This window comes from Pelecanus crispus, chromosome 12 (genome assembly GCF_030463565.1).
Source record: "Pelecanus crispus isolate bPelCri1 chromosome 12, bPelCri1.pri, whole genome shotgun sequence".
Classification (NCBI taxonomy): Eukaryota; Metazoa; Chordata; class Aves; order Pelecaniformes; family Pelecanidae; genus Pelecanus; species Pelecanus crispus.
This window is the reverse complement of record NC_134654.1, coordinates 2,353,941-2,380,986: the sequence shown is the minus strand read 5'-3', so window position 1 is coordinate 2,380,986 and position 27,046 is coordinate 2,353,941. Positions and strand designations below refer to the sequence as shown.

General features: G+C 43.4%; 1 protein-coding gene across 6 annotated transcripts in view; it reads right to left on the bottom strand.

Annotated features, from left to right (window-relative positions):
- Positions 1-27,046, bottom strand: part of ACACA (acetyl-CoA carboxylase alpha) — a 132,671-nt gene that overhangs the window by 58,833 nt on the left and 46,792 nt on the right. For 2 of the 6 annotated variants that reach the window (XM_075719776.1, XM_075719780.1), the window contains 12 exons: positions 26,494-26,500; positions 24,308-24,330; positions 19,377-19,469; positions 18,655-18,751; positions 17,211-17,318; positions 14,928-14,984; positions 11,692-11,733; positions 10,862-11,077; positions 10,201-10,356; positions 8,121-8,336; positions 5,229-5,372; positions 4,476-4,622 (listed from right to left, as the gene is read on the bottom strand). In XM_075719776.1, the coding sequence (XP_075575891.1) occupies positions 4,476-4,622; positions 5,229-5,372; positions 8,121-8,336; positions 10,201-10,356; positions 10,862-11,077; positions 11,692-11,733; positions 14,928-14,984; positions 17,211-17,318; positions 18,655-18,751; positions 19,377-19,469; positions 24,308-24,330; positions 26,494-26,500 (1,306 nt within the window). Of the gene's footprint in view, positions 1-4,475; positions 4,623-5,228; positions 5,385-8,120; positions 8,337-10,200; positions 10,357-10,861; positions 11,078-11,691; positions 11,734-14,570; positions 14,616-14,927; positions 14,985-17,210; positions 17,319-18,654; positions 18,752-19,376; positions 19,521-22,044; positions 22,069-24,307; positions 24,331-26,493; positions 26,501-27,046 lie in introns of all 6 variants that reach the window. The other 4 variants (XM_075719777.1, XM_075719779.1, XM_075719778.1 and 1 more) reach the window with 4 other exon arrangements.

Here is a 27,046-nt window from a genome sequence, read left to right as displayed (position 1 = left end):
CCAAAGATTGCGCCACTGGGAAGGAAAAAAAAAAAAAAAAAAAAAAGAGAAAAAGAAAAAAAGGCTTCCACTTACTTAAAAAAAATTAAATTAGTGGAAACGTTAAAAGTCTTGTGTTAGAATCTAGATACGCATCCAGGCTGTGGTAGGAACTTAAAATTTTCTTCTTGAAGACATTTTAGAGTAAAATGCCTAAGATTACAAACAACTGCAAGTGGATCTTTTTCCTCCCACCTATATAAACTCTGTAATTTCAATGGTCCGTGCCTATCTTAAAGAGTCAGGCTGAGCATCCACCTCCGGTGCTTAGTTCTTGATATGCTCACAGTTGTACAATAAATGACACCCCATTTGTCCCAAAGTCTATTTGGTCTTTACTCAGGAGCTTTAGAAGGGAGCTATCGACTGGTGTTTGACTCTGCTGATAAAATACTGTCGTCTTCAGCTCCCTTCTATACCTGCTGGCTCTGAAAATGATTTACAAACTGTTCTCAACTTTTTAGTGGGGCACATTCAGTCTTGTCAAGGGTGTTGGCTTACTGAAATCCTATGGTAGCAGACAGAGCTTATCAGAACAGTCACATGTGAGCAGAGGTGTCAAAGCAGCCAGACTAGTAATAGAGGGGACACACAAAAAAACCCACCTAAAAAAAAAAAAAAGTAACTAGAGACCATAGAGACCAGGACACAGTTCACAAGCTTAACATGAAGGATCCAGGACAGAAACCATCTAGCAGAAAGCTCCAGGCAACATCCAGGATTCTGTCTGCATTCCAAAGAAACAGCGGATGCGCTTCAGGAAGAACTTGGGTTGCACTGAGCGGACGGGAGGTTGGAAAAAGGCCCTGCGTTAGTGATGTCTTCTGTGCCGCAAGAGCGGGCGGTGGGGCCAGCAGCACTGCAAACTCCCCCGCGCGGCCATGACAAAACACAGGATCCTCTGCTTGGAAGGAGCGAGCGCTGCCTAGGAATAAATAGCCAGTTGTATTTTCACGGTCCATTAAGCCCTTGGCTTCTTTGTTGAGACTACTAGCAAAGAGATAATTACTGCCAAATGAGGTGGTGGGCTACGTGAAGTGGTCGCAAGCCAGAGCGGAGAAAAACCTCTTGCATTGTGAAAGTTCTTGAGAATTCCCATTTCACAGATTTTCCTGAAAACATAGACAGGTTAGCCAGGTTAGCCCAGAATGCTGCTTGCAAACTCTGAGAGGACAGGAGAAACTTCAAGCTCCTGCTCTGCCCCGTATTAGAGCAGGGATTGCAACTTCAGTTGTTGACATGCAGCTGAACACGCTGACCACAAGCGTCCTGGATTTTACGCTGGTTTCTCAATTTTGCCTGCTAGCTAAAAAAATTAGGGCACTTGGCTCAGCTGAATGCTTTAAGAGGAAGAGCGTCTTGATCCCTTTTCACATAGAGAAAATGTCATTGTTCACACTGCGTAGCACCGCTCCAACAGAACGGCAAGCCCCACCTCGAACAGCTGATACCGCGGTGGTAAGGCACTCGCTTGCAACGGGGGAATAGCGGTGTTTGACTCGCTGTTCCAAAACAGGTAGAACAGTAATAGGAACCTAAATGCACTAAACAGCAGCTGTATTTTCCACAGTCAGAAGTTTTCAACAGAAATTTCCTCTTTAGTAAAACACACCTGATGTGCAATCCGTCAGAAGACTTTGGATTCAAGAAATCAGCAACTTTCTCTGGGAAGACAGGGGTGAATCGTATTTACTTGGAAAGTTCCTACCAAGCACTCCCGCCTGCCAGCTCATCGGGGTCTGGACTGGAAACAGCGCACGCCTCTGGATCTCTGGGGCACAGGCTCCGTTGGCACTGACCATCAAGGGTTACTAACCAAAATGGGGGGAATGCTGTGTAACGTAATATCTGCACTTATTTAGCAAGTACAAATTCAAAGACTCTTAAAACATATTTGTCTAAATTATCCTCGTTAACACTCCAAAGCAGTCCCATCTTACTAGGATAGGAACAAACTGAAGCAGTGAGAACTTTGACTAAGGCTACCAAGTAAGCCACTGCAAAGCTTGGGAGCCTCAACTTCCCTGCTGTACTCATTTCCTTAGGGATCAGCTCCCCTGTAACACGATTTTCAGCGTATGTGGGCTTCTGGCATTTTGAAGTCAAATACATCTATCTGAGGACAAAACTCTTCCTTAACAAATTCAGACAAGTTTAGAGAGCCAAGGGAACGTGCCGTATTTTGAGAATGGTTCACCATTGTATCGTATGGAAGATGTGCAGAACCAATTAATATTTTCTCCTGCTCCTTGTGGCATGTCTCCTCTTCCTATGCAATACTACCACAGCTACTGCCACATAGATGGATTACCCCAAGGATCTTCGCTTCCTGGCAGATAAGATGCTGTATTTCTCTGCCCAGATGCTATGCAGACTGATTCTCAAAAAAAAAAGCAGAATGGATCCACTTACAGCCTTAACAAAGAAAAGGCTCATGCTTGGAATTTATCTAGCATCCTGTCCCTTCCTTCTCCACCCCTGCAGCCATCTTCTTGGGAAAGAGAAACCTGAGCACGCGTTTCTGAAGATTTGTTTCTTCAGCTGAACAGAATGAAACCATAAAAGCCCAAAGTCCGCTCATCCAGATAAAGAAAGTGCAGCACGGAGGAATGAATCTGCTCGGCAGCTCGTCGCCTCCTGAATGTCACCTGTCCTTCAGACTGCTGCTGGAACCTCTTCCTCGGATTGTCCGCTCTCACCTGTGAATGAGCGCTATTGTGTGCGGTGGCTATTGGGAACAGAATTCAATGCCAAAGCCTCAAACCTCATCCCAGCTGCACGTGGTCCTACAGCGACTCGCCCGGCCGCGGACAGCTGTGAGCTGCACGCCTCGCTGAGCGGGCACGGAGCTCTTCCTCGGCCTGACCGCTCGCTGGGCTTCCCCGAGCCCCGGGCTGGGATTTCATCCCTGCGGCCAGCGCCCTCACCACATTTCTGGGAAGTCGTTAAAAAGCAGGTTACAGTCTGCCATATACCTCCACGAGAAGCGATCTTCCGCAGCCAGACTGAAAAATGTGGGTGGAACACCGTGTTTTCCCCTTGTTTATCTCACTTTCCAGTCACTCAACGCCTCGGCGTAACAACCGCAGAGGCAGGGCCTGAACCTGTGCATTAGATAACACTATACACACCACAACAGCCAGGGAATTTCTCTTCAGATCGAGCACAAAGTCTACCAAGGGTTAAAATAAACTCCTAATTTTTTTTTGGTGGTCTTTGGGTACAGAATCTCTTATAATAAGACTATTTGTATTCATACTGGCAGAGTAAACACTACATGTTCATGCCCAGGCAGCTCTGTGCTTGTAATTTCAGCGAGAACAGAGCTACGTCCCTGAGGGACTTTGCTATTTCCCCAGCCACCATCCACTCAAACGCTGAATGAGAGCAGAGAAAGAGAGAAAGATGATGGCATAAGCCTCCGCAGCACCGCAGCCTCAGCTTTCACTAAGAATGCAGGGAATAGCTTATTTCAGGTTTAATTATACTAAGTAAAACATTCCTCCTGCAGGCCAGCAAAAGACAAGGACACAGTAGACAAAACCCCCTATTTCCTCTCATCACTATACGTGATGATTTTGAACAGAGCTTTTGCAAATTTTAAGTTATATATCTTGTAAAAGGACAGCGCTAGTTCAATGGTGCCAAGAAAAAAAAAAATATAGCACCACTTAGAACTGTTCAAATTTAAATTACTGTAGGAACGTTCAGTTACCGAATCCCACCCAGCCTAGACAAAAAAAAAAAAAAAAAAACACCAAAACAAAACACCACAAAAAACCCCAAACAAACCACACCACCACATCTTCTACTAGTTAGCTTTATTCTCCAGTCATTCCAATGCTGCTTTGGCTTGTTAGTGTTACGCACACCAGCAAAAGCCCACCACAACAGTACAGCCTCCTCCTGCCTGAGCTGAAGGAGTAACTCTATTATCCCAACAGCATTAGCAGGTTGTTAGCCTCAAGTAAATCATTCACTAGAGGGGGATGTTGCACACACCTTGCCAGCGTGCTACACAAACACTGCATGGCGAGTATTTAAACGGAAAGCATAAAATTGGTTTTTCATTTTTTAAGCAAATGGAAACATTTCTATTTAGTCTTGTAAAACATATTTTGCTCAAATACAAACCCCAGTTACCTGGAATAGCTGAATGAGCACTTTTTAATTATGAAGGAAAAACAGCATAGGCGCAGGTTTGAAATGGAATCATCATTTACTATGGAGGTTAAAATACCCATTGTATGGAAGGTATTAAGTTTTAATGAAACAAAAATCTCATTTTCAAGAGAGGGATTTCATCTGTGAAAGACGGAATGAATAGATTTTGTGCCTGGCTGGTAAATTTTCATTGCAATTGTCAAACCTAGTCCAAAACACAATGTGCTGCAGGATATGGAAAGAAAAGTAGCGTTAAAGAAAGTGCAACTTGCCTCATTTCCTCCCGGCAGCCTGTTCATGTGCACGAGTTGGCCCTGATCATCCAACACCAATTCAGTGTACGTTAGTATGTCAGGAGGCAGCGGCGGTGTTGGCAGGACTGCATGTTCATTCATAGACTCCCAGAGCTTAATCAAAGACTGGAGGATGAAAAGGTAAATTCTTAAGAACGTCATCTGCAAGTATTTTTATTCAATCCACTGTGACTTAATAGTCAAGACAGAACACTCTGAAATATCCCTCCTCCCAGTTTGACTGACAATATTCAGTGGATATCACTCTGGCATTTAAACTACGAAACACAGTTTCACTTACAGTACCGTAACTCAAATTATGTGATTCAGGATAGAACCCAGCTAATCAGATATACAACCAATTCTGCAACTCATTAACACGTCTAATGATGTACGAGTCCTGTCCTAGGAACTATCACCCCTGCACTGTCCAACCGTCTAGGAAGGCTGGATAACAGGGTGGGAAAACAAAAGAAACATAAACAAGGAACGCGAGACAGTTTACATTTCAGCTTCTGCTGTTTGACTTATTAATGGAACCGCAGCAGCATTATATCAGGAGTCCTAATTTCTTTCCAAGTAGACTCAAGCCATAGCTGTACAGACCCCGAGGCACCACTGTTAGCCACTCCAGGCCGCTTGTTTCCCTGACAAGCAAGGAGGACAACCGATAGAAGTGCTTTGCAGGTACAAGAGTTTAGAACAACCCACCGGGCCCCTAAGAACACTCACCTGCCGAAACATCTCGGGAATATCATAGACGTATGACGTCCCTAAAGACTGTGCCTGGAACCTCTTGGACTGAAGCAGGTCCTTGGTCACGTACGGGGTATTGATCAGCATCCCATGAAGCGGTCCCTGTTTATCCCCGTATGCCTGGAACATAATCTGCAGCACAAAACATGACCCATTACAGTTTAATCCACTGGGTGCCATACACCTATCTCACTCAAACTTCACCAGAAGTCATCAGGACATTCCAGACTGATCAGGCTTGTTTCTGTTCTCTACAAGTATGTTAATACTCGCACATCCTGTAACACCATGCTTCATCATGCATTACTACCCTTTGGAGACAGCGCTGGACCATTACTGCACGGATCCCAGTATCACTGACTTATTACCATATCACAGCAGAAAGCAAAGTGAACAGAGCCACGTCTCCACAGAAAAAAAGCCCCTGACTTAGATGACTTCACATTCGCCAGTATTTCCCCTGACACCGTATCTATGCCGATGGATTGCGATAGCTGGGAGCAGAGAGGAGAACTCTGTTATTTATGTAGTTGAGCAGCACGGTATCCGTATCTCCACTGACTGATCATGGAAGCTAGGTCAAGACTTGCATATGTCATTTGGCTTGAAGTTTTGATATTGCAAGTTTAAAAGATTCTCCCGGAGTAGCAACATGAATTATCAGCTGCCATGCTCCACGGCACTATATATTCCACTCAGCCAGGACTCAGAAGGAAATCTATTTCAACTAAGAAACAGGAGGAGCACTGCTTAACTGGGACGACGCTGCACAAATGCGGCTCAATAGAAACACGCCTGACGGAAGCAACACGATTAGGCTGCTTTTAACAGAACAGTGATCAGATCTGATGTTACAAACGGCGGATCTTTTCCTAATTGAAGGTGAATTAACTGAAGGATTCCACTAAAGATAAAATTCAATAAGTAAAGCCTATTTTAGTTTCTACATTAAAAATAGTAGTTTTACATTTAGTTTTACATTAATTTAGTTGTTACATTTGACATTAATACATTTTACATACATTTTACATCCCTGGAAGCGTTCAAAAAACAGGCAGACGTGGCACTTTGGGATATGGTTTAGTCTACCCTTAATTGGGTTAGTGTGGACTTGGTAGTGTGAGGTTAATGGTTGGACTAGATGATCTTAAAGGTCTTTTCCAACCCAAACGATTCTGTGATTCTATGCTCTCTTCTTCACAAACATCTTTATAAACATTGCTTTGTGAAGTAGCTTCTTCAATGGGAGAAATATTTATTCAGGGTAACAAGCATTTGTGACAGTGCCTGTGTTAGGGTCTGCTACCGCACTCGGGGACCAATTCTCCTTAAACCTCCAGAAAGCTTCTGAGCAGTTCTGTGGAAACTGGAAAAGTCTGTACTGAGCATCGCCACTCATTACTGCAGAAAGTGCGAAACAAGATCAGGGTCATTCTCTCATGATGAATCTATTTTTCCACTCTTCAGAAGTCAAAGTGCCTAGCACCTGGTACATCAGTAATGTTTGAATTTTTTTTAAAGAGAATCCATTAAGTTCAAAATAACCCTCGGAAAACACAGGAAAAAATACATAGATCTGAACCTGTCCTATAAAACTCCATCATGAAGGGGAAGATTTACCGAAGTTTCTTACAAAGTTTGAAGGTATTAGTTTTTTTAAGACAAACCTTTCTCCCAACTACTCAAAAGAGTTAATTGAAATAATTCCTCTCAGTATAGTTTTTAAATAGAACTGGTTTAATATTGGTGGGGAGGGGTGTCAAATTAAAAAATCAAATATTGGAAAAGTGCTAAAAGCTGTACACACACAAGCGCATTCTCCTAGCTTTAAAAACATAAAGCTCATCAGAGACAGAGTTTAAGAGGAAAGGTGACCTTCACAAATGACTACCAAAACTCAAGTGTTAAGCTCAGCTACTGGAGATGATTAAAATGTTCTTTTCTTTCCTCATCTCCACTCAAAGGCAGAAATGAAGTAAAACATCCAGGCACTATCTGTTGTAGGATCTCCAGAAGTGGACGGACTGTACGGCCAGGCAGCTTGCTGGAAGAATTTAAATGGAGAAGAGGGGGAGAAAAGGTGACTCAGCACTTTGTGTTCAACATTAACGGTGCCCGAGTGATTTATTCTGCTGCTACTACTGCATGGCAGAGAGATTATTACAGAGGGAGATGTAAACATTTCTGTATTTAAATATTTTTCATGCATCCTATGCTCCATGTATTTTAGCGTATGTAGGTATTTCAGTTAACCACACTATTCCTACGCCATGAAAAGCGGAAATACCAGAATAGCCACAACCATTAAAAAAGAGCCCATTATGCTTCATAAAAATGATATAAAAGCACCTTCAATAATTTTATATCATCCTACCCTGGTCATTCCCTATATCTTTAGAATTTAAAAGACAAGTTCAGATTTTCTCTATCTACTAGGGGAAACGTATAATTAATAATATTTTTTATTAAGACCTACAGGATGAGCACCAACAGCGATTACTTTTCCATTACTTTTTTGAGCACTCTGCCACAGAGGAAAACAGATGTACAAATGACTGAAGGTACGTACAAACCAATTAGAAGACATGCACTTTTACATAATTGAGTAAATAATTGTTAAAGCTGTCCCTGCTCACTGCAGGGGGGTTGGGCTAGACGACCTCTAAAGGTCCCTTCCAACCCAAAGCACTCTATGATTATGTTTCACACACCTACGCGCCTACTGCAAGATTATTTTTACATTCTTCCTCCTTTGGCAAAGTTGAATGGCAATTTTATATTACCCGAGAACACCGCAAAGCACAGAAGAGCTTCATCGGGTATAATACATCCCCCTCAGATAAGTTGCTCATCAAACCATGGAGCCACGTGGAACCGTACCTGTCCTGTCCTGGAGTCTGTCACTTCTTTGTACAGGCTGATGTCCAAGTAGTAGCCCGACTCATTGGTCAAGAAGAGCCGGATGGGAATCGCCTTCCCAGTTGGTGTCAAACGAATGTTGATCTTCAGCTCGGCCTGGAGGACACGGAGTTTCCACAGGCGACTCCCGTAGCGCATCACCATGCTCCTCACGGATTCTTCGATCTTAAAACACGAGAAGAATTTCCCTCACCTTTCTGGACACATCCACTGCTTTGTCACCCTTCCACCCCGCTGCTGTAAGGTCCTGCCTTGAGCAGGGGCACCCCAGCGTGCAGGGGGACCATCACAGAAGAGGAGAGACGGACGGAAGCACCAAACAGCAGCCCGTGCCCAGTGCTGTTCCGGGACCTCTGTGGCCCGTCTGGTCTCATCCTAACGAGCCTGGAGATAGGCAGGAACTCAACCTGGGGACTACTGGGGTAGCAGGACAGCGCTGGATTCACATCCCTTTTTCCTCACGGCACCGACACCCCAGCAAGGCACGGCGTGCCCGCTGCTTCCCCTTCATTTACCTTTCTTCCTGCAGGCATAGCTCACAGCTAAGAACTACAAAATGCAGGAAAGTGAAATCCTTGACAAACAGTTATGTAGCACTTATATGCACAATAATCATGTTTCACCACACATGCGGTACGGTGCTTTAAATCAGCAAAGCAATTACTACTTGGAGCTTGGCCTTCTGGTGTTCCATTAAACTTTATAATATACTACTGTTGGCAAATAGCGCATATTAAAAGAAGGCAATTTATAGGCTGTTTTTAAGATTCTTTCAAAAAATAAAAAGTCTCTTTTCCTCAGCAGCTCGGGGAAAAGTCACGGTACACATTTGAGGGCAGCCTAACTTCCAGGGGCTGAATATCCCAGCTTCTGCTGAACTTCCTGGGAACTAAAGATTTTGGATGTGCTGAGAGAGGATTTATTCAAAAGCGACTTAAGCCACCAATTCTTAATCGTGATTCAAAAGTCAGCAAGCAAGAGATACTTATTTTGATAACCAATTCATCTTTTTAAACTTTCAGTTCTTCTCATAAGGAAAGGTCAGCTCTCATCTTTCGGTAACCATGAACAGAATGTTGATTTCCAACTAAATGCAGCCTTTACAGTTTATTTGGGACTTTCTTTGTGGTGGTTCTACTAACCAGAAACGTGCTTTATGCCTAAACACTTTCATTTATGCATCTACAAAGCTTAATGTTCATTTATTTATAATGTTGATCTCTGTGGTTTTGTATCAGAGAATGATAATGAAGCACTTCTTTTTGTAGCTGAATTTACAAATTCTTTTTAAGTTCGTGCTTTATCTCACGTTTTATTTGGATAGAGTCTAGACTTTTGTAACAAACAGAAGAGCATTTAAAGCTATTTCCTTATTAAAATTGTTTATCTCAAACACACAACGAAAAAATAAGTTTAGTTTCAAATACAAAACATATTTTTAATGAACTGTTCCTTAGTTTACATGGAGGAAGAGAGCTGCGCTGCCTGAAGGACAGCATTACTCCACTGAAAATATGAGCTCTGCTAGTTCTGAAACATTACATTTAATATTTATTCATAGATTGGAAGAAAAAACAAAGCTTTCTTCCTTCCTCACTGCCAAATGGGTTCCTAACGTGAAACAAACTAATTGCTTGCTGTAACTAGCTGAAATAAAAAGTATTCTCTCTGCTTTTGAAGAGAAGTTGGTTTAGCAGCTGAACAAGTAATCTTCAGTTGGAGATGCCCTTTAGTTATGTGACTCCACCTTCTTTATTGAAAAGCAAAACTCCAGTATTAACTAAATATAACTCCAGTATATAACTAAACTGACCCTCATGTTACCACTTCTAATACCGGTCCCCAATTTCTTGTGCTTTCTGTTATAAAACTGCTAGTAGAAACTGCACGCCATTCACCAAACAGTATTAAAAGGTACTCAATCAGTAGGTGCACTTACCTAGCATAAAAAGGCAACAGAAGACCATTTAATTCTGGCAAGTCAAGCCCAAGAAAAACAAACAGTTGAGAGCTAGAGAAGAGATCGTACCTTGGATGGGTCCATGATGACAGTAGGCACGAAATTTAAGAAGATGTGATTGCAGTCAGTGCGCACGTTGGTATTATTAAATGCCACCTCCAACTCATCCATGGCTTCCAAAAGCAATCGCTCTCCCTCATTTTGCAGATACTCAAAGGAGGCTTCCTGCCAGATATCGTCAACAAATAATTTACTTTCTACTCAAAAATCGCTGCCCGAGAAGACAGTGTTTGAAAAACTGCAGAAGGACTTGACTGAGAAAATAGGTTACATCAGTTTCAGAAGGATGTGCAGCCCTGAAAGAGATCTGTCACAATCACATAGCCAGCACTCCCTCTGCCTGGGTTCGCACACCCGCCTGACTCATTTAGGCCAGCATAAATCCCAAACTAGGCAGGGCAAGCCATTACTGCAGTACTGCAGGAGAAAAACTGTTGCCTCAAAATGCAAGGATTTCTGACTATCCACTTGGGCCGCAGAAAAATCTCCTTGAAGCATAGGAATACTAGGTGTTCGAAGACATGCTTCTGCAGAGCCAACACGAGCAAGGAGAGGGCACACATCCACGGTGCTCTATACAGGCAACATGTTTGCATGCAGGTTCCTGGAATGACTTAGTGTTTCATACACTGACTTGGAAAGAGACCTTGCGTGGGTGACAAAAACTCACCTTAGTAACGAGATCTGAATGCCTTATAATAGCCCTCACGAAGAACCTGTAGTCTGTCACTTCTGTTCCCACTTCAACTTTAGCTGCTCCCAGGTAGAGATGCATTTTGTGATTGGCACATGGAATGGCAGTCAGATCAAAGTTTCGCATTCGGTTCAGCTCCAGCTGAAAGGCCAGAGCTGGCTCCAGATGACGGTAAATCCTATCTTCCTCAAACTGGAGGCACCCGGCATCATCCAGGTAGAAAAGGGTGTAAAAGAGGAGGGCGGGTTAAGAAGCTAAAACACTCAGGATGGGAAGAACTAGACAACACCCCTTGGGAAATTTCGTATGCAATTAAAAAAAATAAAAATTCAAATTAATCCAACCCAGAATTTTCTATCTCATGCAGAGTCATTAGCACTAAGAGCTGCACTGAAATTGTTGAAATACTAAGAGTGGAAGACAAACTGCAAGACAGCAAGTTCTCAACCTCGCACACCCCCAACCCCCTCTTTTTCAGAGAAGCCAGAAAGTTTCATATTGACTCATTGTATGGGTTCCAACGCTTCCTTGTTACACTGTGACTAAAATCTGCAAAAAACACAACCTTCAGGTCAGGCTTCCAAATGCACGAATTTTTATTCCCAAATATCAGGGACTCATCATTGTCACCGACATCAATTGCTGCGTGTGCGGACGACTGGCCTAGCGAGGGAGGAGAAAACACCGCACTAGGCAGTGCAGTTGGGCTGAAGTAGCTCCCACCCTCTTAGACTAGCAAGGAACAGCTACATGAAAGAAGGATAAAGCCAATACTTAGGGAAAAGTATTAAGAATATACAGCTTACCTTATCCCGGGCACGGAACGTGAAGAACTTTGGAAATTCCCTCTGAAAACAAAAACAATGATGTCAGCCCTCCAAAAGTAAGCCGTTTGATCTACCCAGAGTGCTCGCAGGCCAGACCTGGGGTAGCACCGCAGCAGAGGAGATGACAGAAGTTGTTACAAGCTACTTTTTCAACATCACAGAGGGTGCTGGAAAATCAAGTTACCCTCAAGAAGGCAGCAGAGGTAGTTTAAATCTATCTTCACTGCTCATGCAACAGAGGCTACTTGATTGGCTTTTGATTATTATTGCCAATTATTAACAGACAATAACATGGAACTGTCCGGACAGTAGTGGGAAACTTCTTTAGTTCTATTATGATTATGGTTACTGTGGAAATGTTTGGGAGCCATAGTGATATTAACACTCCATTACGTAAGCAGATGTACACAAAACAATGATCTCTATTCTATAGCTTTCTTCATACTATTACTGCTAGAAATGCTCTCTTCCCAAGGAAAACTATGAATTGTAATCAAATAACTCCATCCTCACGTGTTAAATAGTACTCCACAAAAATCCCACAGATACGATTAGGTTTCTCTGTTATTCTATTGCACAGATAAAATCCTAGCAAATAGTAAGGGCTTCACATTTTTGTGGCATATTGCACGTGTCTTAGAAGGAGGAGAGAGAAAGACTAGGCAGCATCCTTCTACCTATCCCTCCAGTTTCATGCCAGCAAAGCCATCCGTTTCTCTGGAATTACACTTTTACTGGGTGGAGGAACTTTTGTGACTGCTTTGCACCAACACGAGAATACCAGCTATTTATGCTAAAGGTGACCCAAGAGAGCATACACAACTCGCCAGAACTGTCTTACTAAGAAAAAAACGAAGGTATCTGACCTGGAGTCACTGAATTCCTGAATCACGTTTCACTATCAATGAAAGACTTGCAACCCTAGCTTGATTCCATTCAACAGCCAGCGCATGGTGACAGAGTGTAAGGCTCCACTGAGCAACACAGTTTTTAAGGGTAGAAGCAATCTTCTAGCCAGTCATCTTCCTTACCTCCTATAATAAACAGTCCCCAGAACTTCACCTGATGACTCTCAGTTGAGCAGAATAACTTGTGTTTGCCTGGAGTGTGTCTTCCAGACTAGCCAGTGGTACAAGAAATCCTGCCTGAAAATTCAGGCAATGGGCATATTAGGTGAGCCTATGAGCATCAACTCTACTCTAAGAAAACAACCACTTCCATGTTTCCTCACTTCTCTTCCAAATCCCTCCTACCTGTCCTCCTCTGCACGCTGCCAATTTCTCCTAACATCATCCATGCTCATTCTATCACTAATGTAATTGCTTTCAAGGCATTTGACTAGTGTTGTGGGCAAATATAATAATTAGATGTGCACACACAAAAAAATTCTCAGTGCTCTGGTACCAAAATCCAAAAGAGTGCTCCATTTCCTAGGCAGAAGAATTATATCCCTGCTGTGTTCTAATCAACCAACCATCATCAAGACAATCAAAATAATTTGCCTAAATTAGCCAATCAAGACACCCTGCAAACTGCAGAATGTGAAAAGCTACAACAGAAATCATCATAGTTGATTATTATACTAATAATCACGTTAAAAACCTAATGAGATGAGGAAATTGGAAGCTTGCTGGAGCAACTCTCTATTACCTCAACATGCTGGGAACTAATTATATAGACTGTAATTAAAACAAAAACAAACCCAAGCCCAGGCCCTGGCTAAGTTAATAGTTGGTCCAGTAATAAATGGAATAGAATAGGAGATAGTAATAAAGACTGACACTCACAAAAGATCCCAGAGGTACTCTACCAACTTTGCAAACAGACGACATACCACGCTGCCTCCTCTGGCTTAGGCACCGGGAACATCCTAACAGTCCATGGCTCCAAATGGCAGCTCAGGGACAACTTTTTCTGATGCCGCCTCCTATTCTTTGCCTCCTTTCTGACCACTGACACGTGCTACAGTGCTTATTCATAGACTCTTATTTTTCATTCCCCAAATATCAATTCAGTTCTGTAAAACTTCCTTTTTTAAAATCTAAAGCCCGGACTTTCTTCCTTAAGGTCCCGACACCTCTCCAAAAAGGCCGGTTTCCTACATAAGCCGTCGACCGATACATATCCGTACCGGTACTGCGGGCAGAGATTCCCATGCGGTGATACCCACATTCGTTCAAATACTATTTTTGCTGATTTCTAAACTAGGCTTCCTTTCGCAAAGCTTGCTAAGCCAGGTATGTTGAGCACAGGATGAATTTCTTGCGCTTTCAAGACTCCTAATAACTTCCAGAGTTGTAAAGCAGATGCACAAGGGATAAAATCTGGTTTATGCCTTACATTGCACCCTTGAAAACAGGGCTAAACCAGCCCTCACTGATGCCCAAGCCCTGGGGAAAGAAGTAATTCTTAGCAGTAAGAGCATCAAACATTTTCCACATCACTAAGCCATTAGGCAAAATTTAGCAAGCCACTTCAATTACTCCTCTACGTTATTTTAAGATCAGTCAGAAGCCTAAAGAAATCACCACGCTACGTAAGAAATACAAAAACTTAATTGTAGAATTACATTTTAGAATAGAAAACAATACTGAAACAAACAAGATGTTTATTAACGTGGCAGTCATGAGTTCAGCCAGGTAACAAGAGAGACTTTAGCGTGTGAATGGCCCCACTGAAGGCAAAAGGCCCACTCCAGTATTTGAAGCGAGATGTTTGTTTCAATACTTCACTTAACTGTGACACCAATGTCGGCATTAAATGCCTTACTAAGAACCAAGTGAGAAACCTAGAGTCACTTACGTGCCTCCTGGCCTCAGGTCAAGAATACCACCGTGTTCTATGCCCTTTTTACTTACATGAAATCTCTGATCCACCTCATAGTTGACCTGTTTCCTGAAGTCCTTACCAACGAAACATACAAACACAGGAAGAGAAGAAAAAAAAAAAGCAGAAGAAAGCTAGCAATTAGGATGAAAATCAAAAATTAATTAATTCAAGAATACGAGAGGTACCACGATTGTTTACAATTGTAAATTAATTTTCTTAAGCGAATTCATCAAAACCATCTCAAATTTTAGAGAACAAAAACAGTGAAGAGAAAACTAAATATAGTTAATACAGCATTTAATTTGGGGAAAAAACACATCAAATGCCAATGCTATTATGAGCTAGAAACCGAAGAGTTCCGAGCAGCATGAGAGATATCAAAATACCTTTTGCGCTACAAGGAAAGTCAGCCTCCGAATCCCATGTTCAATCAGGACTGATTTCTGTAAAAAGGCAAGGATGGAGTCAGGTGACTGGATGAACAGAAAAAGAACACATCAAAACCATGTCAAAGACTGCTATGAACTGAAAAAGCTCTACAGATCCTCCCGCATCCGTGCTGTAGAGTTCCTAGTCCACTTCACTCTACTCATAGCAAAGATTTCTCATCTGATGATCGTCTAGTAGCACGCATAAGCAAACACATTAAATCTGAAGAGGTAAGTAACCAAATCCCAAGAACATAGTATTCCACCTGAGCCTCGCTAACAAGTAAAGCAGAAGAGTCATGTACAAGTCTTGCAGGAAATATTCTTGTTCATTTGCCAAAGCAAGTTGGTCTTTTTTTGCAGAGATTACTATTTGAAGGGAGCACAGCGTAGACATGGTAAGGCCGTGGAAAAGGAGTTCCGAAGGAACTAACCCAAGGAGGTGTGTAGCACGTACTTGATTTTGGCACAATAAGCACACAGACAACCCAGACCAACGGACAGATGTGTCAATACCGCAAAGGTGATAAATGATAGGTGTTACTTAGTTTTTTCAAATAGATGAGAGAATATCCATTCTGGTTGCTTCTTTATCAAATTCCACTAAGCCACATTTCAAATGAGTGCTGCCATCAGTATTTGCCACACCACTGATCTTTTGAAGTGTTAAGATCTCATCATTCTGCTTCTCTTTCTAAAACTTTTTCCTTTCTCCTCCTTTTTCCAATTTAAAAGCAAAGGGAGGAAAAAAAAAAAAAAACCCGAACAACTAAAAAGAAACAAGAACTCAGCTAGTCCAGGAACAAAACAGCCCCTTTTGGCACAGACTGAAATGTTTTACTAAGGTTAAGCCCTTTGAAAATGAGCATCAGTGACTATATTCATGGCAAGAGAAAGAAAATAACTTTAATAATGCCATGATTTAAAAAGCAAAAATTGTTATTGCTTTTAAAATTCCACAAGTGGCAGACAATAACAGCATAGCAACAGGATTCTGATTACATCGTAATAATGTGGGTCTCACAGCAAGTCCACAGCTATTACAGAGCAATTAGCCATCAGCACCTGGAGAAACTCCATTTACACTGACTGCCTCAATCTCCTCCACAAGTCATTTACAAGTATATGATCCTAATTTCTATTAAAAAAAACACACACAACATGCTGGGACTAGAAGATTATTTGGACAATTTGGATCAACCTATTTGATAGTTTAATGTGTTCTGGAATTTTTTTTTTTTTTATTTCTTTCCTTTTATCCCCTCCCATAAAACGCCTGGAGCATGATCAAGGAGATGAAAAGCAGAACTACTTTTAATTTTTATATTCGATTATTTTCTTTGCTTAAAGAGACAGGAAGCTGCTGAAGTCGCGTGGATACCAGCCCCATTTTGGAACCCCTCATTTCTGCAGAACGTATCACCACCTCCCGCACTGGGAGGTGAAGTTAGAAACTACTCGCCCCGTGCTCCCCTAGTCATCGCAGGTACCACAGATGCAGCAGCGTCCCAGCGCCTGATGGGCTACTCGCATCCGCAAGCCAGTCGAGGAGCTCTTCACACCACCCAGAAAAGCAAGCGCAGGGAGATACCAGAGGGCAGCGTGGACACGAGGAGGCTAACCCCAACCCACGCCGTCTCACAGCTGACCACAGAGCTAACATTTGGTACTCTAAAGCATATCCCATACTTGTGAAGGAGCAACAGAACATACCAAATCAATTCTCCCCTTGTGCCAGAAATATCGTACTACGTGGATGCTCCAGCATGCCAACAAGAAGGAGAACAAACTTTAATTGCATCAAGACTATCGTGATACAGAAAACACAGACCATTTTAATGTCACTTGCCATGCCTCTGTTACTCATATAACAACTTTACCGCCAGGGAGAGGGATACAGCACATTTTTTTCAGAGCATCTGGAGATAGATACTGAAGATTGACCCGATGGGTTTAAAACCTTAAAGTTCTTCTACCCTATCAAAAATTAAAGGGAAGAAGTCCCGACCTGATGGATTAGAATGCACTGCAAAGAGAAACAATGACCTGGAAGCTTCAGAAAGGGACAGCTACATCCGGTCAAAGAAGTGGTAAGATTTTAGATGGGATAAATTAAGGGTGTAACTGTTGCATTTATTTGTTTACAAACAAAAACCTGAGAAACACACTGACTTTTCCCAAAGCAGACAGGATTGTCCTGCACAGTCACACAGTTCCAGAGAGAGAATCAAGGCAACTTACCTTGCTTTGCGTGAACTCTCGGAACATGGCTGCCAGCCCATCATCATCAACGTCACTGTCTGTTTTAATAGCAACATTAAGAATGTGAATGGGCTCCTCACGGGCAGTCTGCAATTTAAACAGAATAGTCCCCATAAATAAATAGTTAACACCTGTGAGTTCTCAAAAGAGGCTCCCTTAGTACAACTCTAAAATACAGGTGCCCTACGGAAAAATGACCTCAGCAGAGCATGGAAACTAAGGAAAACTAGGAGGAAAATCCTTGACCAAGCAGCTTCACAAATTTGTGATTTCACAGAAGTAAGAGTTAATGTCCACAAACAGCAAACAGGAGCTTCATTTGGAGAATCCAATTCTGACTGTCACATCTGACTTGGTTAACTCAAGTGTGCTTCATTTGGATGCAGAAAGAATGCAGGGTCAGGTCCTCTCTTTACAAGATGCAGTACAGGCAGGACATTAGAAGACTTTGGCATCAAGAAAGGTAATGAAATTAAGCAAATTCAAAGTGTAGGAGCAAAACAATGTGCATTTTCATATCTACAACAAAATGAAAGAATGTGGAAGCATCAATTACATTAGAGCTCTGAGAAATGACAAATTTAGCATTTAAGAGCCTGCAGTTAGCTGTGAAAAACTGAGTATGAACAGGAAATTATCCTTGGTGAGGTGAGGGGGAGGTAAAGAGAGAGATCTGAGGACATTAAGGTTGACGGTCATATTCTGGAACAAGGCTACAGTACTTACACCCATCAAGATCAATGGATCAGTTTAAAACCAAGCCCTATTCTGGACACCGCCTGTATTCCAACAGAGCTTCCCACTGTTGGGGGGGGCAGGACAGAGCAGTGGAGCGGCTACCTGTGTCTCTAAGGGAAATCGGTCTTCTGTCACTAAGGATTATAAACCATCTGCTTCCTCTGCACCTGTTCTCCACATCAATGCAAAAATTGAGGGGTTCCTCTCATCTTTTCCTCCTAAAAAGAATTCTAAGAGGTAGAACAGAGGGAAGAATCAGAATGTAACGTGACTAGGAAGGGTGTAAGACAGAAAATAAGGCAAGTCAGACTTAAGGTAAAGGCAGTTGAATATGCAGTTCAACACCCCGATGCACAGAGGAGGTCTGGAAACTTAATCATGGGTCTCAACTCTCAATTACGCTGCTGTGGATCCAGTAATTCTGCTGATGTTAAGAGCTACAAACTAAATTTACATGGAGAGTAAGAGACAGCCGTAGTTTTAGAACAGAGTCAGAAAAATGGCCACCTACTTTGAATCACCTGCTGTGGAACAAGCAAACAAATCACATACATAAATACAGAAAGCTCTTAACTCCTGCTTCCAGCACTCAAACCAGTGAAAAGTATCTAGCCTGCAGTCACTGCGGCATTCTGCACACCTACTTCCAACCCAAGGGCAATCTCATGAGAAAAAACTGCCGTACCTTGTCTTCATCATACAAGGAAGCATGGCCAGCTTCGGGGAAGGTTGGGCTCTGGGGAGGAGAGTCGCAGAAGCAACCCATCACTTCGTCAAAGATTCTGAAATACACCAGAGAAGTATTAGTCACCAGCAGGCGGCTGCTAGCCCACTGAAAGAATGTAGCACTAAAACCCACAAATCATGTTGCTAAGGAGGGGAGGGAGAGAAGAGGACTCCTTCCCTTTGCAGGACTGCAACTCCACAGATGCGGAGGCGATACCTCCTCCACCCCTCAAACCAAAGCAGAGCCTGGATCCTCTAACGTTTGTCAGAGATCTTATGGTCGCAGGCCCTCACGACTGCTGTGGGCTCTGCTGGGGCTTTTTTGCGTACCCCTAGAAGGCTGAAAGCATAAAAAACCCCGTATCCTCCCACATAGATTCACATGAACAAGAACGTTAGAAGAAATCAGCACATTTGCAAATGATCTCCAATCAGCAGAAATTCAAGATGCTGATCCTTCTGGCTGTAAACTGATCTTACAGCAGTCTGAAATTTTCAGTTATCTCAAGGAGACCGACAAGGGGATACAAACAAACTCCCACCTGAAACTCCCAGAACTTAGCGAACAAGCTCAGGACTAGTTTAAACCAGACTCTAGACAAGGCAAAGAATTTGTCCAGTTCCTTTCGGGCCCACCTAGGAAGCTGGCAACACAAACAATCATCACGCTTCCCCACGTACCTGACAAAATCTTCAAATGTGCGGAAGGAGACCATTCCACCCATCCGCTGGCACGGTGGAGTGAATGAATTGTCTAGCAGTACATCACTCACGCTAGCTACATGGACCATCCCGTAGTGATTGAGGTTGGAAGAGAAGGACATTCTAAACGGCAATTCAATAAGATCACAGTTAGTAGGGACAAGGGAGAGAAGAATATCACTGGAAAAAGATTTGTGCACGTGCATATGCTTTGACCACTTGAAGCGTGGCTGTTTATCCAGTGTAACTGTTGCATGATTTGTTAGGTTCTTCTGCATGCCAGTCCTGCCGCGCTGTCTTCTCCAAAGCCCCTGCGATGCTGGCACGCCTCTGGTGCCATTAACGCCCTTACCTGGACATCATCCCATTGTACAGGAACAGTTAAAAGAATTAGGAAATAATGTTATAACTCTTTAAAACAAGTGTTTCTTAAGGATTTTCTTGAGATGACAGGTGAATTATGACTAAGCGAAGCTGCATGTGTTTTTCCTCCTGTATATATGTTTTGCTTTACGGGGTTTTCTGTAGTCTTACGCTAGTATTCCTACCCTAAATAAAGTCCTATTACAGCGCCTTTCACTTTAACTGCTGACCAAATTAATGTGCTCCTCCATCTAATTTAGTCCATACTTTAAAAACATTGCCACTCTCCCTACTCATTTATTTTGCTCAGTTTTGATTGCTAAAAGGTGGCAGCTGCTAATGCAAGCGGTTGGCCACAGAACACATCTATCTTAAGGAGCAAGGAAGGCAGAGCTGCAGACACTTACTACTGTCATACTCGGGCCTGATGGCTGCTGTTCAAGCACTGAGATACTGCAGCACACACAGCACCCATACAGGGCCAACTCCTCATTTACATGAGCAGGGCTGGAACAGATTTACCCAAGCTCAGAGGAAGGCACTGAGTAAGGAGCTTCTATTTAAAGCAGGAGCACCGTTCACTAAAGGTCAGCGCTCCTTCCTGGCAGAGGGTAAGATCCCGAATACATTAAAGGATCACTGAGTTCTCACACAGTTCAACTGCTACGGCAGCACACGCCAGCTGTGAAATAGTTTGTGTTCTTTTGGGGTTTGGACTATTATTATTATTTTTATGGTTTTTTAAAGACCTACAATGTTACGGTCAAGACTAGCAGAGGAAGTTTCTCACACAGTGAACAAAAAGCATACAACTAACTAGACATCCTTTCCCTAGCTACTAGAATTGGGTTTTGCCTTCTCTGCAATAATTATTTCTAATTTCTGAACTGTGCTACAGAGTCATCTTAATTCACCGAGGGACCTACTTCAAAAGCTCCCTGCAACATGGTGAGACCCTCAAGCTCGCTCTGGAGACAGAAATGCCGAGCTGGCACACAGCGGTGCTCTGCGACACAGGAACAGCGCGCTCCCACTGGCTTCGCTCTCCCCGGGGCTTAAGACGACATTAATGAAGTCAAGTTTCTGTCCTCCCCAACTGGTGCCACAACAGGAGGCAGAAGGCAATGGGGGGGAAAAAAAACCCCAAGGCGCTGATTCGGCACAGCACATGGTTGACTTACAACTTGTAAAGTCAAAAAGCTGCTCAACTGCCGTGCCGGATCGGCCGCCAGCGGCGCGGGAGGCAAAGCAGGGGCCCGGCCACGCTGGCTATGGCGCTGCTGCTGCCAGCCACGCAGGTTCGGGACCAAAGCGTGCACTGCTGACACCGCTACTTACCAGCTCTACCAGGACATCTTTCTTTCCACGTACAGAAAACCATTGTGATATGGTCTTAAGTATACTGTTAACAAAACCATTGTGATATGGTCTTAAGTATACTGTTAACAAGTCTAAAGTATCATCAGTTTGATTAATAGCTCTCCATGCTCAAAGTCACTCTATGTTTCCGTAATTTATCTCTGATTAAGGGCCATGAGACTTCCAAGCCCATTTTTACTATTTTTCCCTAAATAGGCTTGTAAGCAGTAATAAATAACAGGTATTCACGTTTTGAAAGAGAAAAATTTTTCAGGACATGCCTTGGTGTACATTTCTTACAACTAATACAAAAAAATACCACAGAACAGTAACTAAACAAAAAGACAGCAGACATTTTTCATGTATTATTTAAAACAAGAAATACTTTTCAACTGAGACATGGGAGGAAAAATTAGCGTCCAAAACACAACAAAACATGCTGTCAGCTGTTTGAGATGTAGATTCATCTATGGTGTGAGGGAGGTGAAACAGCCTCGACAAATTCTAAGCTAGTTGCAAGAAACCAGAGTAGCAACAGGTATGCTATCGGCTAGGAGTAACTGCCTGTTTCACTGTGACACCCTACCAGAGGGTCAACAGCTGGGAATCCGGTTCCAAAAAAGAGACCCTAGAAACAGCATTCTGCTAGAAGTTTGCTGTGTACCATACTGCAGATGAGCCGAGTCACCTGGCAAATTTAATTTTAAAGATTGCTGCATGCAAAGCTTTTTTAAAGGGCAAAGAAAAGCTGAAAACATGTTTTAGACAAAGGGAGAGGAAAAGGGAAGGAAAAAGGAGGAGTTATGTTTGAGTGCTTCCCAAGTAAAGATAAGGGCACTAAAACAAAACATGTTAAAACATTAAGTACTAGACTACTTCTTTCTAGTCTGTCTTTTCAAATTTTAAAAGATGACAAGTACCATACCTGTTTAGCGTGGGGATGTTCCCTCTGTAATCAAACAACCACAGTTAGTTACAGATTGGTTAGTGAAAGCCATAATACAGAACTATCATCAAGCTGATACACAGACCAGCAACAAGTTTACAATTTACTCAACCAAAATTTGTCAACCATCAGGTATCAGGCAGAATTCAATTTCATTGACCCTGAGAAGGCACCCACCACCTGACTTCGCTTGCCACGGCTGCCATGGGAATAAGCACAGACCATGCACGTAACATGCAAATAAGACACCCCGGGAAAGCACGTTGTATTGGCAAGGTACCCTGCGTTTCTACAGCATCTTGCGTCGTACCCACTCCAAGCCCTTTGCACACACCGAGAGCTTCACGAGGAAGACCAGCGAGGGGAGTTTGCGCTCCCTGACAAAAGGCAAACAGCACAGACGCAGAAAGCGATGATATCGCACAGGAAGACTGCAAGAGGTTCAGGAAAACGAGCCAAATCCTCATGGCCAAACCTCTCCGCTAAGCAGCAGCCCACGCGCTGGCTCCCACAACAATGCAGTAATAAAGCAAACACACACATAAACACCACGTAATAGTTTGCATTTTCAGCGTGCAAGGCCTTGAATACCAAAAAGAACAAGCAGGACTTAAGGCTAATTTTAGGAAAATTTTACAGTTCCTTTTATAACATCAGTGCAACTCTTCACATCTTTGCATGCAGACGGAGGCTTAGTGATGCAGCACATAAAGGCAGCGAGGGGCACATTTTCATACCAGCATAAAAACAGCACGGTCTAGCCCATCCTAGCTACAGTCATGAAAGCATAAGGCAGCACATTGCTCCATGCGAGATGTAGAAATTGCTGTGATCTGACATTCCAAATAGTAAAGATTAAATTGAAAAAAAAAAAAAATACATGCACACAGGATGTTTGTGCAAAGAGATTAGCAAACATGAAGAGATTGAAAGCAAAGCTTCAGGGACCATGTGGCTGGACATTCACCCGCCCCTTCCCTGCAGAAACCTGCAGGAGATCAAACCACAGACTTTCTTAACATCCTGGACCATAGGCAAGACCCCAAGTTACAGGGCATGAAGTCTTGGCACCTAATGCTCAGTGTGTTTCCATGGTCACACCGCTAAATACGCTGACTGCACCCGGTCCTGTTCTCAGACTGGTTTTATCACAGCAGTCATATTCACTACATGGTTGTATGTTTGGTGCACTGCTGGTAGAGGCACGAAAAGTTCCCGTGATCCCCTTAAGCCACACAGGAGAAAGCACAAAACAGCCTAAAGATGCATCTGTTCCATGGTAAATAACACAAGTATTTAATTTCATCCGGAGGCAGTGGGGAGAGACACTGTGCTGTAGAGCCTGTGGTTAGGACCAAAAGGGCCACGATGCCTCAGGGGGTTGAGATTGCTTTTTTTAGCTTAGCAAATGGTGGGAAAACTGCATGTGATCTACTTCAGTTGGAAAAAATAGTCTGGAGAGGACTGGCAGTTCCTACACCTGGTACACTTGTGTAGCGGTCCCTGGAACGCTTTCAGAAAACAGAAAAAAACCCAGCATAACAAATGTTCCTTTCCGTCTCAAAAAAGGCACCCTGTTGCCTTGCTCCAGGAACTGTTCTCAAGCCTCTCGGTACGGAGCTGAAGAGATTACGGCAAGAATCACAATGAGGAAAACAGAAGACCCAGTAGCTGGAGATCTCGGAAAAGAACGGAGGAACAGTCTTCAAGCTGCACGCTACGGGGCTGGCTTTGCATCTACAGGTCACCAGAGCTGCGGAGGGCTTTTTCGCATCAGGAGCTGGATTGTCGCTTGCCACTGAAAGGCACTAAGAGGTAAAGGTTTGATATTTGCAGCACAATCAGGCCTTGTGAAAAGGCATTCCAGTCCACTCACTGAGCTTCACCTCTGCAGCTCTGACAAATCAAACACCAGCTGCAAGCCAGCCTGCTCGGCCTTACGGCGACATCAGTGCAAGGAGCAGCACCACGGTTCTGGGAGCTGAATAAAGGCACAGCTGATGGAGCACGCACCGGCAGCGCTCGCCACAGCCAACTCCACACAGCTGATCGCAACGTCAGGAACCTTCTCGCCACACCAGCCCCGGCCCTTCTCCCTGTCTCTTTTGAACTTGGAAAAAGGCCCTTCTTGACCAGGGAAGCTGATCCCACCAGGACTCTGCTCCATACCGATGCAAGCTCTACTGCCACAATTACTCCTTCTGCTCAAGCAAACAAAAATCCCCTTAGTGGACCCCTGCACCTCCTGGATGAATCTGGATTTGTCTCCCCTTGCCCCTCCCCCCCCCCCCTTTTTTTTTTTTTTTTAAACAAGAGCATTCCCCTATGAAAATGATGGCAATGCATGCAAAGCACCACTGGTTATATCAAGCTGTGATTGAGTGCCAGCGCAGGGCAAAGCTTTTGAAATCAGGCAGCAAAGCGGAATCAGCAGAGGTCGGCTGAATAACCCACTTGTAGTTATTAACAACAGTACCACAGGAGAAAGAGCAATTCCACTGGCTGTGACCAGTGGCATTCCTCTTATGTTTCTTCATTTCTGTAGAAGAATCTAAACAGAAGGCTGTGAAACATGCCTCAAACCATACATTTTGATTGGGTTTTTCCTCTCCCTCTTTCTTTCCTTATTCTTCTGCTCCCTCTGTGATTCAGCCAAGCTGAATCTGCTACTGAAGTCTAATTTGCATAAAATTATCGTCGTTCCATTCAGTTTGCTGCCCCTTCAACAGCCCCTTCTTTGCTCTGTTGGAAGATTTTGCCCTTTCTGAAACAGGCAAGCCAAGGGAACTGCAACACATTACTGCTGCCTGCTGTCTAATTAACATCAAACCCTCAGCACGGAACTGCAGGGATTTACAGGTGTCCTGGAATAATTTTCCCCTCCTCCCGCCTGATACCAGCCCGTCTTCTGCAACAAGGAGGGGACCTCAGGCTACCTAATGATACACTACGAGTTATACACTCAGGTCTCCAGGCTCGTACGGTTAGAGTCCAAAGCAGCACAGCTGATTCGATACTAGCAATCCAAAGACTGATGCAAGAGGCTGTTTTAGCAACTACTGTAGTCCACAGAAAATGCTTCCATTTTGTCAGAAATTCGAATCTTATATCATCGTAAAATGATAGTAGGAAGGAACCTATAAACGCTGCTCTAAGTGTGGGTTTTGGTTTCTCATTCTTCTGTAAAAAACACTGTCTGGAAACAACAGTATTTAATTTGGCTTTCAGCCTTCAAAATGGTTTCTACCTGTAAGCTAAGGAAGAGGCTGACAAAAAAGAATAACCAAAATTCTCCATAGATGATAAAACATCAAGAGACAGCAAAGGAGAGATCATGCAGCACTCTTAAGCCTTGAAATCAGCAACATCGAAGTCCACGTAGGGTGTCAACAAATATCCACAAGCACAGAAAGAGGAGATACTGGGCAAAACCAAGCACAAGATAGTTAAGACATTTATATTGATACCCTTGGAAATACAAAGCAACTAATGACTAGACTTGAATTCCACGCCGGGAAGCATCGCAGACAGCAGGATGCAGTCCCAAGAATGAATTCAACCTAGACAAATCCAAGTAAGGCATTTGCCTGTACGGCCGTGTTTGCCGAGTTGCGTGCATTCCCAGCTCCAAACGCAACTAGGGTTAGCTGGTATTAGACACCTTGTTCATCAAGTTTCGAAAGTAAAACTTGCTTTAAAGCTACCCAAGCCAATTATCAAAACTTAAAGCCTTCATCTGCAGTGCTAAAACCTTCCTTCACTTCCAGTGGCACATCCTGACTCAAGATTCCCCAGGATGTCTCAAGGCCAAGTGTGGCAGGGGTGGCACATGGGATGAAAGGAAGGCGTGGGCTCAATGCACAAATGGATTGGGAAGGCGTGGCTAAGGCATCAGAGTGAGCAAAACAGGCTCAGTTATATTTCAGTTTTCTTTGGGGCTCGACATATTCAGAAGGCAGAGCCCTGTGGTATCATTGCCATACCCCAAAATAAAGATATATCCAGCATCTCTAAGTCACCCTTGTCAGCAATTGTTTTGGCATCTGACAGAGGGACACGTTTACCTCCGAGTAAAACAGAGGGATCTGCTTTGTGGGAACACATTTACTCCGAGTTCTTCCCTTCTGATCCTCCAGCACATCTGCTACTGGGGAAGGAAAGATCAAGAGAGCAGCTGAACAAGCTGGCTGGGGGAATGCAGCGAGCTGGAGAAAAGGGGATGCTTTAGGAGGAGCAGTGCAGCAGCATGATTCTGCAGCAGGCTCCAAAAGCCGGCTACAGCAGACAATGTCCCAGTTTAATTTAAACCTTACAGCTCCAGACATAAGAAAGGCTGTTCGAAAGCAGGAGAGGAGAGGGGGATTATTAGAAAAAAACCTTCTCCTGTTGAAAAAGCACTATAATTCCCTCTCCCTATACTAGACACACAATGTTTCTTTGAACAGAAGATTTTAAGCTAAGATTAGGCAAGCACTGTTTCATGTGCTGAACACCTAAGAAAGGCCTTTCAGTGTCCGTCACCTGGCTTGCCATTCTCACAAAGGAAGCTGAACTCTCTAAACACAGTCAATATTCCACCAGCTTCCCATCTCAGCAGGGCAGTCTGAACAAGAGGGAAGCAAAGAACAGCTCAGAACAGGGCTCATTTCTTTCTCACATCTTTTCTCACCAGGACTCTGGATGACTGAAAGAGGCAGGTTATCCAAATGCAAGGGGCTCCGCACATAAGCATTTGTTTGCAGTACCCTGCTGCAGCATGTAGTGATCAGCATCCTGTAGATACCCTTGTATCGCTTCCTCCAGATTGGATTACTGCAACGCCCTCTACTTGGAGACGGCTTGCAAACTCCATTTACTGCAAAAGGCACCAGATGGTTACACTGTGCTCCTCATCTGCCTTGCACCGGGCAATAAGGAATGCTGGTTTTGATCTATAAAGCCCTCTATGGTTTCAATTATAAGCAGTTTTTCTCCCTATGTC